Here is a 14,522-nt window from a genome sequence, read left to right as displayed (position 1 = left end):
CCCTCTTTGGGCTCGGTGCTCATTACAAGGTCTCTAAAATGTAGTAGAGTGTACAACCCCACCCCCTGCAAGGGGGATGGTTGACCTGCAGTGTCCATTGGCAGGGCAGGTCTGCAGGAAGCCCACAATTCCAAGCATGCTTTCACTCCAAACCAAAACCCAGGCTGGTGTGACAGTAGCTTATAACCCAGGCAGAGCTGCAACAGCTGACCTAAACAGCCAGATGCCACAGGACTATTCTAGACTGATCCAGTTTGTTTAAGCAGGAGCTCAGTCACTCCATCTCCGTACAGTCAAGCTTAATGTGCCCTTTACAGCCAACCACTGAAGGTGGAGACCTAGTTGTAGCATTTAAGGAGCCAAGACTAACCCCCCCCGATTCAGATTCAGCCTTCCCAACAGGCCAATATTGACAACATGTACCTCAAACACCTTCCAAAGGAGAAGCACACAGGTGGCTAAGGTTGTAAAAACATTTATTGGTTCCTGGAGGTTCTCACACACGCGCACACACACATACACATCCTGCACAGCTCATGCCCCCCCACAGTGGCCCCTCACAACCATGAGCTCATCCAGGGCCGCGTCACCACAGGGCTGCTCCCCCAGCAGTCCTTCCAGCACCAGCTTAGGGGGGCACAAAGAAAGCAGGTTAGTTCAACAGGTTTGCCAAAAGGAGTGGAGTTGTGACAGGGGGCTAATGCACACATTTTGGTTTTAGGTGCAGACTGACTTGCTCTATCAACCTCCCCCCAAACCGGTAAAGGAATCCAAGCAGGATTCGATGCAGTATCCATACAGTCCATGCCCTCACCCACACTAACCTGGAAGCTCCTGTCCAGCTCCACAATCAGCGGCACCTCTGCTCTGGCCCACAGCCGGGCACTGGAGCCCTGCCTCTCCCACAACCTGTACTGGAGCTCAGGCGTGTCCGAGAACAGCACATACACACTGAGGGAGTCTGTGGGGAGGGCGGGGAAAGAGGGGACATTTGGAAACTACACAGCCCACAATACTGCATACAAGAACTGAAGTGTACTTGTAGAGGGAAATTCAGTTCCCAGTGAAAAATAAAACCCAGTAGACACTTGGGATTAACTTCATTGCAATAAATGTACAAAAATCACATTTAAAAGGACAGGTTCTGCCACAGACCGGGGTCCACAGACCAGTGTGGGACCATCCGTCCTGAAGTACCTCAGCTAATTCAGCTACAGCATAGAAAATGTGCATCTCTGACTGGACCAGCCACAGGCTGCCATTTAAACCCCACCGTAAAAAAAAAAAGACTGTGGCAATGTAGGCCGGAGCCCGCCAGACTTACCCACTCCTTGGCCCAGCAGGCTGTACCAGAAGCTCAGGCACACTGAGCCACTGAGGGGGGGGCTCACCAGCACTGCCCGATCACCAGTCTTCCTGTGGGAGATCACTTCAATGTACAGGTACCATCCTGATAGAAGGTTATAGTTAGGAGAACATTTCCCCCCACAACCCCCCTTCAACAACTCTGGAAGGGAGGGTGGGGTGGGGATGGGACAGAGACAACCGTGCTCACCAGCACAGCCTGCTCCCATACCAAAGTCCCGTACCTCCCAGGTTTCTGCAGCCTGCCCCGCTCTCGCGCACCCCTGCCGTCAGCTCCCTCTCCCGGTGCAGGCGCCAGTCAAAGTCATCACCCTGGAACTGGGTCCAGCCGCATAGCGAGGACTCAAAGCTGCAGTACAGCAGCACAGAGCCAGGGGGAGCAGAGGTGGCATTACCCAGTCTGGCAGTAGTTGGCAGGAGGGTGGCAAGGTTGGCAGTGACTGAAGCAGTTCCATTTTCTGTGGCAGGTAAGTTACCCCCATTGGTAGAACTAGAAGCAGTAGTGGTACTAAAGTTACCCCCATTGGCAGTCATGATGGCAGTCTTAGAGGTGGATCTAGACACACTGGCACATGGCTGGCCCCACACCTCCAGATCATCCAGCACAGCATCGTTGCAACCATTGCCAATAGTACCTATAAACACCACCTGAAGAGAGAAGTTGGCATTTGTTCATTTACACCCATGCGTCAAGACCACAACCACAGCCCAGCACTCTGCTACAGAAACAACGCAAGCGAGGAGTCCGTGGAACACTCTCCCACACCCCCACCCCATGGGTCAGTTGGCCAACAGCCTTTCAAGATGGACAGCAACTCTGATGCCCAAGACCACAAACCATAGCACTGCACCAAGACTAGTAGGCTAGACAGAGCTAGAGATTTCTGCAGATGCACAGGTAGATGGTGGGGAGTAGTGCAGAGTCAGGGTGATGTAGAGCTAGCTCACTGCACATCCAAATCGAGTCACTTTGGATCAACAGACCAGACAGAAGCAATGGAAGAGCTGGGCAGGCAGACGGCCCATCACTCACCCGATATTTCTGTGCCCCAGTGACTGCCAGATCCAGAGTCTCCAGGTACCACTGCCGGGTCTCCTTGCCACCGTCAGACCAGACCAGCCGCCTGTCCAGAGAGCTCTCCGAGTACACCAGGTACACTGACAGGGAGTCTGAGAGGGAGAGAAGATGGACATCAGGGTTCCAGTACTTCCAGTAGGGAATTAAAGGCAGGAGGCACACGAGAGCCCAAGTCAGAAGCTTGTTCACCAATAAGTTGAATTGCAATAGAGGACAACCGGTAAGGATTTGGATGTCATGTGTACCGGGAGCAAAGCAGCTGCCCCACCGTCCCTCAGCTCACTCACCCACTCCAGCCCCGAACACACTGTACCAGAAGGACAGGCAGGCCGCGCCAGTCAGCTCCCAGCTGCGCAGCTCTGCGGTGTAACCCTGGCTGTGCTGGTATAAAGACTCCATGTACAGGTACTGCCCTGTGAGTGACAGGGACCATGAGAACTGGAGGAAGGTTGTCCCAGGACAATGGTTTACATTTGGGGGGGGGGGGGTTCTGGAGAGAACTTGAAAGATAGTTTCCATCAACAACTCTGGGCCGTACCTGCTTTGTTGCGGCAGCCGTCCTCCCCGGTGACCGCCGCACCTTCGAAGGCATCTGGCCTCTCGCGGTGCAGCAGCCAGTCAGAGTGGCCCATCCCTGATGGAGTCCAGGCACACAGGTCCATCTCAAAGTCACAGAAGAGGCTGTTCAAGGAGGCCAGCTGGAGATGATCATGGGCGTGTCCATAGTGGACACTCATCAGGGCAGAGCGGGAGTGCTTGGTGCCACCCGCAGTGGACTGGGGCAGCACAGCAGTGGTGTGGGGCTCGGAAGCAGTGGATTGCATTTCAGTTGGATTCAGGGCCCTGCCAGGCACTAGAGACTCAGTCATAGTGGAGGGGCTGGCCAAGGGCCCATTCCCCAGCAGGTCAGGCATAGTGGAGGGGCTACCTGTGGGCCAGTCCACCAGCAGGGCAACGTTGCTCTGGGCAGTCCCAGTGGAGGGGCTGGCCGAGGGCCCATTCCCCAGCAGGTCAGGCATAGTGGAGGGGCTACCTGTGGGCCAGTCCACCAGCAGGGCAATGTTGCTCTGGGCAGTCCCAGTGGAGGGGCTGGCCGAGGGCCCATTCCCCAGCAGGTCAGGCATAGTGGAGGGGCTACCTGTGGGCCAGTCCACCAGCAGGGCAACGTTGCTCTGGGCAGTCCCAGTGGAGGGGCTGGCCGAGGGCCCATTCCCCAGCAGGTCAGGCATAGTGGAGGGGCTACCTGTGGGCCAGTCCACCAGCAGGGCAACGTTGCTCTGGGCAGTCCCAGTGGAGGGGCTACCCGAGGGCCCATTCCCCAGCAGGTCAGGCATAGTGGAGGGGCTACCTGTGGGCCAGTTCACCAGCAGGGCAATGTTGCTCTGGGCAGTCCCAGTGGAGGGGCCATCTGTGGCCGCCATGCCGGAGCCGTGACCCTCAGCGTCCTGACCCATGCCGGAGCCATGACCCATGCCATGCTCCCCAGTTCCAGGCGGTCTGCTCGGCTGGGAGAGTAGGTTGTCTGTGGGAGTAGGGGGGAGAGAGGATTACAGACTTGAGCAGAGCAGAGCCCACCCGCTCCCAGTCTCTACAGCACAAACTGCAGGAGGACCACTAGTGCAAGCAGCTCAGCAACTGGCTTGGATTGCAAAGGCAGAACATAGCACCATTTAGTTGACCCAGTAGAACATCCCCTACACTCACTGAACAGGGCATTGTGGATGGCATCGATGCCTTCCAGGGCAGCATGCAGGTCCTCAGCAGCACTCTGTCGCTGCAGCGGTGCCAGGGCTGGGGGAGAGGGGGGGGGGGGAAGCATGCACACAGGAAAGGGGTTAGGTTAGAGCAGAATGAAGTGGGAAAGGATAAAGAAATCCATACTTACCCCCTCCATTGAGCCGGGCCCTCCTGGAGACTCCATTCACAGGCAGGGCAGTCACTGTGGGGGAGGAGAATTTGCTTGGGTACAACTTTTCAAAGGGGGAAGAGAACACTGAAGGACTGGAGAGGCAGCATGGAGCCACCACAGCCCTGCAATTTCAGCAGCCAGGTTAATGCAGGAGAGGAGTTGCATAAAGCAGCTCAGGAGTGCCCCAACAATGCCAGGTGTGCAAGTAGTTGCACATTTCAAAAGCCCACTCCTTCTCCAGGCAAGCTATGCCCACAAGGATTCAAAATGCTGGCATTGGTCATCAAGTAGCTGTCAATCATTTTATGCAGCCAACCACCTGCAGAAGGAACTGGTCAGTCATTTGCTATGTGGCCAATCACATTTATTAATAAAAGGTGGGAGAAGAGGGAACAAATGCGCATCAGTGGCATGTTACCAATGAAGTGCTGTTAGTAAATGCATAGCAAGTAGCTGGGAGGTTGTTAATCAGGAGATGCAACTCCTGATTAAGTAGCATGCTAGATTTAAAATCAAACTTGTTTGTTGCTGAAGTTAGCTGTAGGCAAGGCTAGTTTGACTGAAAAGCATGGGGGACTTCATTATCGTCAGTGTTCTGAGCTAACTATTCTCCATTTCAGTTGAAGGTCTTGAGCTAGTTTAACCAATAGGATAGTGGAAGAATGTCTCTTTAGACAGGTGACCCATCAGGAGTGAACAGAGGAGGGCCATCAGTCTCCCAGGGTTCTGCCTCTTTTGAAGGCTCTGCGTCTGCAGCCAATGGGAGTCAAAGCTCTGACTGCGGTCCAAATAGGGAGCAACTGTGCAGCCGCCAACATTCATATTCCTGGCTAACGGTCAACCATTTTGCTTGAGATTACAAATGCAAATCCCTTTACATAATTTAAATTAAAAAAAACGTGTGATCTGACAATCGTGGTTTACAGATTGCTTTTCAAGGAGAACCCTCAGTACAATATAATGGGTTCATTAACATGAGCTCAGTTTTCACAAGGTTTAGTTACGATCGTAGAATTGATTTGGCACAAGGGTTGGCATTTGTGCCTTCTAGATAAAAGGAGACCCTTTTGTTAATCCCAAACATGAGATGAGCCCCCCGACAAATATCGATGCAATCCCGTCTGCTTGATAGGATTTGTCATTCATATCTGACAAACCACGACCCACCCCCACCGACTCTAAACCCACATCTCCTCACAAAAATATCCTGAAACCAAACCGACGCACTGCCTTCAGGGGAGGTTTTCACAAGGATGTCGAGTGACAACACCGGGCTGGTTTGAGTTTAAACAGACTAGACGGTCACAATCACCCAGCCGGACAGGTCACAGAGCCGATCCACCGGGCCGCTAACACGCACTCACCGCTCTGGAGCCACAGCGCCGCCAACACAACGCGCAGCAGGAGCTCCGCCGCCCCCATTGCGCGCCGCGACTCGGGAGGAAAGACGGACAAAGAAGCGGCTTTTCGTGCGAGCGAATAAAACAGCGTTTCTGTCACCCAGGGCCGCTCGATCGTCCTTCTCCAACCCAACCCAGAAACATCTAGAGCGCCTTCCCACCGGCTGTTTTATACAACACAGCCCGCCCGCACCTGAGGTAATTAACCCGTTAATTAGTTAATTGGCTTGCCTACTGATCCTGATGTCCCGCTGCATTGTTTTCTTTCTTAGCTCGTATTGAATGATTGTATGACTTTTTTTCTCAATTTCTTCTTTGTTAATTTATTCAGAACCTGCAAAGGAGAACACGTAGCTTCACACACTGGGAATATTAAAACATCCAGAATCATTATATTTATTAGTAGTAGTACTAGTACTAGATCTATACGCCAACGTTGTTTCAAAACCACTGTTAATCATTGGACGTGCATCACTGAGGTCCGGTTGCTTTGAAACCACTTACGTACTGATTACGAGGAAGAAAGCTCCACAACATTTTGAACATTATTTTTAAAATACATGCATAAAGGCATAAACACGGTTAAAACATAGGCTACACAAACAATACACGACCTGAGCTCAACAGCATGTATGGCGTGTCATTTTAACGAGGCAACAGATGTTTATTTCAATATCTAAACACAGCCGGCGGAACAAGAAATCATATCTTAGAAGAGATGAATACTGCGAGACAATTACACAAAAATATCATAGAGAAATATGTTTAATAAAGATCAGAAATGGAGAAAACAATTCAAGCTTAACTTGTTCATTGACTTCCTGGCTGTCCTATAGACTTGTTCTTATGCTGCCCGTATTTGCATATTATTTTTATCCCCATTGTTATTAATAATTATAGTACAAATTTGACAAGGTAAATTCAGTCGTATATAAAAAGTGTGTTAATCGGGTTGTATAATACTTATATACGAGTGAAATAAGCTTTTCAAAAATAGCACGGATTTGATTGATACAGAAATGGTATTGGCTATTTCTGACACGTTTCGATTCTGGACGCCGTTTTCTAACTTTGTCGCTGGTGTTTTCTCAGAGATGCGCCAGCCTTGTTGCGGGTTCAGCACAGCACAGCACCTCTCAGCTGTGCGACTCACTGGCTCAATGTATGAGCTCATTGCCGTGATGTAATCCCTCTCTGGGCTCAGTGTATGAGCTCTTTACAGTGATGCAATCCCTCTGAAATGAGTACAGTGTACTAAACGTCCACACCAGGGGACCAGTGTTTTGGCATAGTGGTTTTGTCACCCTGCTGGGAGGCTGTGGGCATCAGCGCGCTGGAGATGTGTCCAAGAGATGGCAGTTGAATCCGAGCAGGGCCCCCAACCACACGCACTATAGGGTGTTGTGTAGACTGTAATGGGGTGTAAAGTAGTGAGGTCTGGTATACAGTCCTGGATACATAATAAATGGAGCCTTTATTTCATATTAAAACATTTTAATAAGTATAAAATATACAAATTTACAGTTAAAACATGATTGCATTTCAAAATAAAGTGCAGTGCAATGCAAGAGTAGCTGCAGTGACGTAAACACATTCACACACCTAACAGAGCAAAACCAAACAATTAAAATCAGGAAATAAATACATATGTACAATTTAAAAAAACAAACTGAATAAAAAAAGTCTCCACAAAAATGGAGGACATGGCATGCTCCTCTTCCATACTTGAGTACAAACATGGCTGGGATGCATTGGAAAACCACTAGAAGATTCAAGTGTGCAGAAGTCAGTCAGTCCACCGGGTTGGTATTTAGCTGTGAAGCTGAGTTGAGCACAGTGGAAACATAAACCCCAAATCTGAAGTTTTAAGGCTCTTGATTCACAGTCAAAAATAAAATCAGGTGTGTGTAGGCTGTGGAACAGACCACATTACAGGAGCTCTATTAATGCCTCACTGGCTCAGGTAGGAACCCAGTACAAGAGTTTAGTGTTACTGTTGGGGACAGAGTGTGGAGGTTCAGAAACTGGCAGTCAGCCCCTCGCAGCGGTCTCTGAATGCTCTCTCTCAGTGGCACAGCCCCTGGGTCTCGAGCTGCAGCAGCTGGCCCATGAAGGCGAGGTTGGGGGCCACGGCGGCGCGGCGCTGCCTCACGAAGGCCAGGGCCTCGGCCAGGGGCAGCCGCCTGGACTCCATCAGGTAGGCCAGACAGACCGCGGCCGAGCGAGACACGCCCGCCTGGCAGTGCACCAGCACCCTGCCGCCACGCTCCCGCACAGAGTCTGAAACACAGAGAGCACGGGTCAGGGCATGGGCACACAGCCGCCTTTTAAACAAGCACGCTCTCTCTCTCTCCCCCCATCCCCATCCCTCCAGGGCCTCACCGATGAAGCGGATGGCATGAGGCAGGGTGGGGGTGAGGTCGGTGGCCAGGCTGTCCTCCAGGCGCAGGGTGCGGTAGTCCAGTCGCCCCTCGAACACGTTGGGACAGCGCGACGACACGTTCAGCACCGCCGTGATGCCCCGCCCCGCCAGCCCCTCCCACTGCGACGCGTCACGAGCGCTGCCCAGGAACAGGAAGGGGAGGGGCTCCACTGGGCCGTCCTGTCAATCAAAATGCAGGGCAACTCATTAATAATAGTAATAGTGCTGTTCTTGCAATCTGTAGAACTGCTGCAGCTACTGCTGTTATAAGTATTATCATTGCTAGAGCCATCACTACTATCTCTACTACTATTGCCACTACAACTCCTACTTTCAGTTGCTTGTTACTACTGTTGTTGCTGTTACTACTAGAGCCATTCATTTTGCTCTTGCTCCTGTAGCTGTTGTGTCACCTGCTCATACAGCGGGGGCGTCTCCTCAGTCCAGACGGTTTCGGGGTCTCTGTTCCCACACAGGCCCGGGGACTTCACACAGAGCTGCGGCCACAGCGAGAAGAAGCCCTTGAAGTCTGGAAACTGTATGCATATGAACACTTTAATACTTTTTGATTTATTTTTGATTTTGTATAAGATATAACTATATAGGCTACTTAGTGGTTAGCATAACATAACATACTTAATCCCTTCCCCATTATTGTACGGAATAATAACAGTAAACACCTTATTATTATCATCATTATAACAGTAGGGCTAATAATAATTAGAATAGTAATATGTTTATGATTATTATAAATGTAGTTTGGATATGTGCAAGTCAACAACATATTTTACAGTAAACGGCGTCCAAGAAAACAAAAACCCATCCCAGTTTACGCAACGTGATCTAGACCACTCTGCGGACCACAGTGCCGAGGTCCGGACCTCGGGGGTTGTAGCATTCTGTGGTCTGTGGTCTGGACCATATCCAGTGAGTGACAGGGGGGTTGCTGACAGTGTATTGCGGATGTTATCGATATTGATATCGAGCGAGTGGTTCGAGTGGTCCCTGGCCTGGTCCAAGTGGTTCCAGGAGTGCTGCGGACCACTGCGGAGTGGTCTCTGTTGTTTCCCGGACTCCTCCGCTGAGCACCTTGCGGTGATTGCTGTGCTTTGAATTGTGAGTTCAGTCAGTCCTTTGAGGAAGAGTATTCTTATCGCTGTTTGTTTTTAGTTGGCGTTAGTACGTTATGTTTCTGTGTGTGTGTATGTATATATTATATAAGAGGGGGGGTCTGCGGGGGTAGGATAAATAACAGACTAACAGCCCCACTAACAATTCTCTCAAATAACCTGTCTAAGTAAGGGACCTCAATCCATTTCCCCACAAAGTTAATATTATTGGTGGGCACTTCAGCAGTAAGAGAGCAATGACACCAGGTTGCCATAAAGATTTTATTAACACAACTAGATCTTTAAAAGACAGCCAAGCTCTCACCCATGGGGAAGGTGGAAGGGGACTTTCTTGTTCTTAAAACATTCCATAAAACCCTGGCTCGAGTCTTTCCCCCATGTAGCAATCAATAAAAGATCTAGGATAAAATACACATAGCATAAATACCAATGCTTTAAAACTAATAGTTAAAAAGAAGAGTATGCGAGGTGGGAAGGATGGGACACAACACACATTAGTCTGAACGTATACTTCTCACCCATCTCCAAAATACAACTGGAGCGAATTCAGCAACCTCCTTTAAACCTCTCAGTGTCAGTGCGTTGTTTAAGTTTTGGTTTCATTTTATTTTCCTTCTCCATGAGCCGCTCTCCCAGCTCACAGCCTCTTGTACAGCCGGGCTCCTCTGTCCTCATTCAGTCTCCATTTAAAGGCACGCCGTGCCTTCGATGACTCAATACAACAGTAATTCTGACAAAAGTGTTTTTAATAAAATAATTGACATTAGACTTAACTTATGTTTAAGGTCCATTAAAGTACATATCTCTCTCTATAATAACTTTGTTACCTCTCAGCCTTAATATGTATGCTTATCTGTAATTCGTTTTAAATGATGTAAATACAAAATGGATTCTACTTTATAAATTAATGTCATAATTGGATGTGAATACGGAGATTCTTTTTAATTTCTAAATTGATTTTACTTAGTAGACTAAATTAGATTGGACACTGTTGGCTATAAAAGGCAAGGGAAATTGAGGATTTGAGATTAATTTGTCTTCTATTTTGAAGCCTAAAGTACAAACACACTATACTATGGGATCATTATATAACTCTTAGTCACCAGTTTAGGATCTGAGAGCTGTGGTGTGGTTGGTCCAGGACATTAAGAACATATTGTTTCAAGTGGTATAAATTGTCCAGGTACATCTTTTTCCTGCTTTGCTATATCTTCTGGTAATTCTTCAGGTATCCGTTTATCATTCTACAAGTAATTAAGCATCTTGACAAGGCGTTCTCTGTCTGGTGGGTATTCATGTACTTCAAAAGAAGGTTCCTGTTCAATATCCATGCATTTCTCACTCACAACTTCTGTGGCTTCTTCATCACTCTCATTTCTCTCCGTTCTAACTAACAAAGCCTTTCGTTCTTGACTTTCCATTTTTGGCTGGAATGCCCAAAGTCTGGTTTGTATACTTTGCCAAGTGCCAAAGGGTGCCAATAATAAATTAGGGATATAAGTTTGTGCAGGGGCTAAACGGCATTTTTTTTTAATCAATATTTATATTATTTGTGTCACGAGAGGTGCCTTATCACCTTATTTACATTTATTTGGCATTTATGTTTTTTTTTTCACGTTTAATTTCACTTATTGTTTTATTGGTTTCACTGATTGTTTTATTGATTGATTATTCATTTTTCTTTGAACTTAAGCACGAGTTTTCTTTTGCACGTAATGCGGCACACCTGCCTAATTAAGCAGGCAGCCTATCCCTAACCCACGGCACTGCTACTACCATCGGCTCCCACTCATGACTGATTACACTCCCGTCTATTTGAGACTGCCCTTGGGCTAAGGAAGAGAGAAGGGAAAAAGGACACACAGGTGTTGAGAGTGCGAGAGCTGCACCAGGATGAGAGCTGCACCAGGATGAGAGCTGCACCAGGATGAGAGCTGCACCAGGATGAGAGCTGCACCAGGATGAGAGCTGCACCAGGATGAGAGCTGCACCAGGATGAGAGCTGCACCAGGCGCTCCGGAGAGACACGCAGTGAAGGGGTAAGAAAGTGACGTCCACAGGCGTACTCCGGTTGTCGGGGAGAAGGAGTGTTATCACGATAGTGGGTGCATTGATTCTGATTTCCCCCCTTCTGTTTTCTTTGCTTTTTCCACTGACTGCCACGGAGTGAAAGCTGTAGCTGCAGGAAGGGAGCGCTGCACAGTTGGATCTGCGCAGCCGGCTGGCTGTAGGAAGGTAGAGACGGATCGAGACTTTATGCTCTTCAACGGATTCCAATTGCTCTGAACTGTGAACTTTCGTTTATTCTTTTTATTTATATTTGTATGTACTGTAGTTTTAGTAAGGGGGATTAGGTTTAGGCTTTTAGTAGGTTTTAGTTTATAAATTGTACTTATGGTTTTAGCGTTTATCACCCAGAGCATTAAAGGTGACTTTAGCAGTTTATAGTTTTAGAATATTTAATCCCCAACCCCCCTCTTTTATTTGTATTCATTGACAGCAGATTTCGTGCCCTACTAATCAGATCTATTGCTGAATTGTACGTTAGAAATATCTGCTTATATTGGAGTGTCCATTGTGCATCTATGCACACTCCCCTCCTCACTACAAATTAATTTGGGCTGGCGTGGTCTGATTGGGTGTGCATCTTCAACCGTGCCACTGTGACACTTGTTGTTAAGCAAACATGCCAACAAAACAAACTGCAATACAGAAAAATCTAAACTATGGACAGATAGACCCCATCCCACCCACCCGCCACCTGCATTCACTGCCAGCCTCCCCCTTATCCCTTTGTAGTCTGGGAAGCAGCTCCAGTCTGCTGCAGAGTATGAAGCTGAAGGGAGGGAGGCACATATTCTTCCCAAAAAAGACTAAATATGCAGGTTTCATTTTTGCTCACAGATTGTCAATTTACAAATATTAAAAGCAATAGTATTAGCACTTCACTAGCTCGTTCACTTTTGGAATGTGTCCCTTTTTATTTTGTACAGTGAGAATCTTTAATACTCATTCAAATTAAATCAATCTTAGTGGAACACCATGTCACAACATTAAATAATAAGTTCATCATACAATGAATACGTCATTTAAATATTGCAGTATTGATACAGTGCAGTAAAATACATGATTCCCATTCATCACGCATTAAGTTTGAGGTTTATAATGTTAAAGTACATCTAAAAACCCATTAAAATCAGTCTACCCCAAAATCAAAGTCCCTCAGATTCCCTCATTACCCTGCCGTTACATAGAAGAAACAGAAGTTTGTTCATTTGGCTGCATTGGTAACCCTTCATATTGCTTTGTGTTTTGTCTGCACTTCCTCTCAATCATTACCAATGCACCTTCATTTTATTCAACACATATTTACTTAATATCTACTGCTTTTAGACTTTGTGAAATAACTAAAACGGGTAGATTAATATACATTGTGTGGCACTTATGTTTTAAGGAAAAAATAAGGCAGTGGTATCAATCTACCGTGAGTATGAGTCTGCACAAATGTATTCTACAAATCAAAGGCATAATGTATTTATTTCTGAGAATTTACAGATTTCTTTTTCCAACTTCATGAAGTTTTTAAATTGTCGGAGTGTTAAATACAGGACATGTGTCCATTGCTGACCACAATGAATCACAACAGCACAGACAAGGCTGATTTATACTTCTGCATCTCTGCAGACCAGCCCACCCTGCTCACTGATTGGGTCAGGAAGAACCGTCACTCAAACCTACTGGACCAATGTAGACCCATGATCCACGCCTCCCAGTAAATCCCGCCCTCACGACAAAACAGACAAAACTCCTAAACGAAAAAAAAAAAAAAATCGAAAGCAAAGAAACTGGCAGCGAAAGCAAGGATCGCAGCATCGCAGCCACAGACAGGGACTGCAGGCGAGCGTGGCAGTGAAACGGTCTTAGTCAGTTCGAGTTTTCATTTCATATCTTATCCCAAACAAGACCCGCTTCTTAATCTAGAAATCAATTCTAAAATCAAAACTGAACATTGTGCAAACGGAGCTTAACTCGCGTTAATGCACCTATTATTGTAATGAGGGTTCTCCTTGAAAAGGGATCTGTAAACCACGATTATGTCTGTCAGATTACATAATTTTTATTTGTAATGTAAAATTTTAAATTGTCAAGGTATTTTTAATCTCAAGCAAAATGGTTGACCGTTAGCCAGGAATATGAATGTTGGCGGCTGCACAGTTGCTCCCTATTTGGACCGCAGTCAGAGCTTTGACTCCCATTGGCTGCAGACGCAGAGCCTTCAAAAGAGGCAGAACCCTGAGAGACTGATGGCCCTCCTCTGTTCACTCCTGATGGGTCACCTGTCTAAAGAGACATTCTTCCACTATCCTATTGGTTAAACTAGCTCAAGACCTTCAACTGAAATGGAGAATAGTTAGCTCAGAACACTGACGATAATGAAGTCCCCCATGCTTTTCAGTCAAACTAGCCCTGCCTACAGCTAACTTCAGCAACAAACCCATTAAGAACATAAGAATATAAGAAAGTTTACAAACAAGAGGAGGCCATTCGACCCATCATGCTCATTTGGTGTCCATTAATAACTAAATGATCCAAGGATCCTATCCAGTCTATTTTTAAATGTTCCCAAATTTTCAGCATCTACCACATTGCTGGGGAGTTTGTTCCAGATTGTGACAACTCTCTGTGTGAAGAAGTGTGCCCTGTTTTCCGTTTTGAATGCCTTGTAGCCCAATTTCCATTTGTGTCCCCGGGTCCGTGTGTCCCTGCTGATCTGGAAAAGCTCCTCTGGTTTGATGTGCTTGATGCCCTTTATGATTTTGAAGACTTGGATCAAGTCCCCACGTAGTCTCAGGGTGAACAGGTTCAGTTCCCTCAGTCTCTCAGTAGGACATTCCCTTCAGACCTGGAATAAGTCTGGTTGCTCTCCTCTGAACTGGCTCCTTGGAGAAAGTGAGGAGTCCACATAGACTCCTAGGTCTTTCTCATGCATTACTTCATCTAGTTCTATTCCTCCCATAGTGTAATTATAGTGGACATTTTTGTTACCTGCATGTAATACCTTGCAGTTGTCCACATTGAATTTCATCTTCCAGGTGACGGCCCACAACTGAGTATTATCCAAGTCCCTTTGAATAGCTTGTGCTGCCGAGATTGTATCTGCTCAGCCACCTATCCCAGAGTCCAGATCATTAATATAGATTAGAAAAAGCAAAGGCCC

The 14,522-nt window shown here is 47.3% G+C and overlaps 2 protein-coding genes across 2 annotated transcripts; both read right to left on the bottom strand.

Moving 5' to 3' along the window:
* Nucleotides 1-459: 459 nt before the first annotated feature.
* LOC136758283 (MAM domain-containing protein 2-like) lies at nt 460-5,891 on the bottom strand. Its single transcript, XM_066712531.1, has 10 exons — nt 5,717-5,891; nt 4,329-4,382; nt 4,148-4,234; nt 2,982-3,965; nt 2,731-2,856; nt 2,399-2,535; nt 1,590-2,013; nt 1,325-1,450; nt 825-961; nt 460-627 (listed from the first exon to the last, which is right to left on the bottom strand). Exons 1-10 carry the CDS (start codon nt 5,772-5,774, stop codon nt 535-537), a joined length of 2,226 nt encoding a protein of 741 aa, XP_066568628.1. The 5' UTR covers nt 5,775-5,891; the 3' UTR covers nt 460-534.
* Nucleotides 5,892-7,612: 1,721 nt separating this feature from the next.
* Nucleotides 7,613-9,612, bottom strand: LOC136758322 (dual specificity protein phosphatase 2-like). Its single transcript, XM_066712571.1, has 4 exons — nt 9,609-9,612; nt 8,588-8,703; nt 8,135-8,354; nt 7,613-8,032 (listed from the first exon to the last, which is right to left on the bottom strand). The coding sequence occupies exons 1-4, from the start codon at nt 9,610-9,612 to the stop codon at nt 7,818-7,820; spliced, it is 555 nt and encodes a 184-aa protein (XP_066568668.1). The 3' UTR covers nt 7,613-7,817.
* Nucleotides 9,613-14,522: the final 4,910 nt, after the last annotated feature.

This window comes from Amia ocellicauda, chromosome 9 (genome assembly GCF_036373705.1).
Source record: "Amia ocellicauda isolate fAmiCal2 chromosome 9, fAmiCal2.hap1, whole genome shotgun sequence".
NCBI classification, from domain to species: Eukaryota; Metazoa; Chordata; class Actinopteri; order Amiiformes; family Amiidae; genus Amia; species Amia ocellicauda.
The sequence above is the reverse complement of the archived record's forward strand: the minus strand, read 5'-3'. Positions and strand labels throughout refer to the sequence as shown.